Source organism: Archocentrus centrarchus, chromosome 2 (genome assembly GCF_007364275.1).
Source record: "Archocentrus centrarchus isolate MPI-CPG fArcCen1 chromosome 2, fArcCen1, whole genome shotgun sequence".
NCBI lineage: Eukaryota > Metazoa > Chordata > Actinopteri > Cichliformes > Cichlidae > Archocentrus > Archocentrus centrarchus.
In genome coordinates, this window is record NC_044347.1 from 12082791 (window position 1) to 12084469 (window position 1679).

At 42.9% G+C, this 1679-nt stretch overlaps 1 protein-coding gene across 1 annotated transcript in view; it reads right to left on the bottom strand.

Moving 5' to 3' along the window:
* LOC115798618 (aldehyde oxidase 1-like) overlaps positions 1-583 on the bottom strand; it is an 18949-nt gene extending 18366 nt beyond the window's left edge. The window contains exon 1 of the mRNA XM_030755526.1: positions 546-583. Coding sequence (XP_030611386.1) covers positions 546-583 — 38 coding nt within the window. The remainder of the gene's footprint in view (positions 1-545) is intronic.
* Positions 584-1679: the final 1096 nt, after the last annotated feature.

Consider the following 1679-nt stretch of genomic DNA (forward strand, 5'->3'; position numbering starts at 1 on the left):
GATCACGCTTCGTGTCCTGTCAGGAGTCTAACGGCAGCATTTTGAAGCTGCTGCTCAGTCCAATAGATAATGAATCGTAGCGATCCACTCTGGATGTAATAAAAGCAGGAATGACTTTTTCTAGAAATGGTTTAAGTTTAGTAACAAATCTTAACATTCGTGCATTGACATGACTAATAGGAGTGTTTGTAGTTTTGTGCATATCATATAAAGCTTGTACTTTGAAGCAGGCTCTTCACAGCATCAGAAACTTTGATTATTTGCGGTACATTTGAAGTGGAACGTGTTCAGAAAGATTACGTTGATCAATAACTCAACAAAATCACGCCCGTGAACACCAGTGACTCCGAAATACCATGTTTCCAAGCTTCAAAAAAAGGGCAATGTATATTGATTTCTTTGTTTATTCATTTTTGGGTTCATTTCTATGAACTTGAGGCAGCTCAGGTTCATTTTTAGGTCAAAACCATTGCCTGAAATCTGATCTGAACCTCTGTCCTGTCACTCACATCTCCTCCCCACTTCCTCCAAGAGTTCAAGGTCACCGTGCGGCTATTTCGAGCTCGTCTGGGCTTTGATCCATGTCGCAAAATGACAAGGTAACGCAACTCGGGGGGTCAGCTGTGTTACAGGAATGTGTCCACGGATCGAGAGAGAGGAAATCAATCCCGCCTGACAGTGTCTTCAGGATACACTGACCTGACTGAACCATCACACACACACACACGCTCAGATAAACACTCGAGCTCGCACAAATGTACACAAACAAACACTTGTAGTTTAAATATAGCGCTCACGCTCTCTCCAGCTGTCTGTCAGCGTGACACAGACGACCTCTGTCAGCTCCGGTTTGTCTGTCGTCTCGTAAAGGTGCATCAGAGAGACAAGGTGTCTGCACGACAAGTTGATCGCAGACTAACCGTGTCTGAAAAGATGTTTTCAGGGATGAAGTGCAGGGGGGGGGGGGGGGGGGGGGGGGCAGCTGGGATTTAATATCATTTCAGGCTCAGTCACATTTAAGGGAAAATTTGAGTTGAAATCACCCGATTTTGATTTTTACAGACACACAGGCTCATCCTGTTGATCTCACCAAGTCTGACTGGAGTTGATGATACCTCCTTCATTGGTAACAGAGGACTTCCTCTCTTTAATTTGCTCTGTGGTTAAATTATCACTCTGAAGATGCAGCCAGCCCCCCATAACGGTCCAGCCGATGGTGTCCATATTTCCAGAGAAGGAGTACTTGCACAAAAAAATGTTCCCAGGTATGATGCTGCAGTCAGACTTGTTCTTACTGTACATGTTTCTACACAGGTAATACTGCACTGGCATGATTTCTATTTATTTCTACCAGCTCGTGGCACACCAATCATTGATCCTTTCTTTCTTTGTCTCTCTTTTCCCATTGACATACTTTGTTCTCTCTTTATAGTTTTTCTATCTACGGTGCTGTGAAAAAAGTAATTGCCCTCACTTGTTAAATCATAAATTAACTGTGATTAACCACGTTTTTTGGAAAGACAAGTTCCTGCTAAATCAAGAAATCACTTAAATAGAACGTGCCTGACAAAGTGAAGCAGGCTAAAAGATCTCAAACAGCAACACGTCATGCCACAATCTAAAGAAACAGCTGAGAAACAAAGTCACTGACATCTATCAGTCTGGAAGTGGTTACAAAG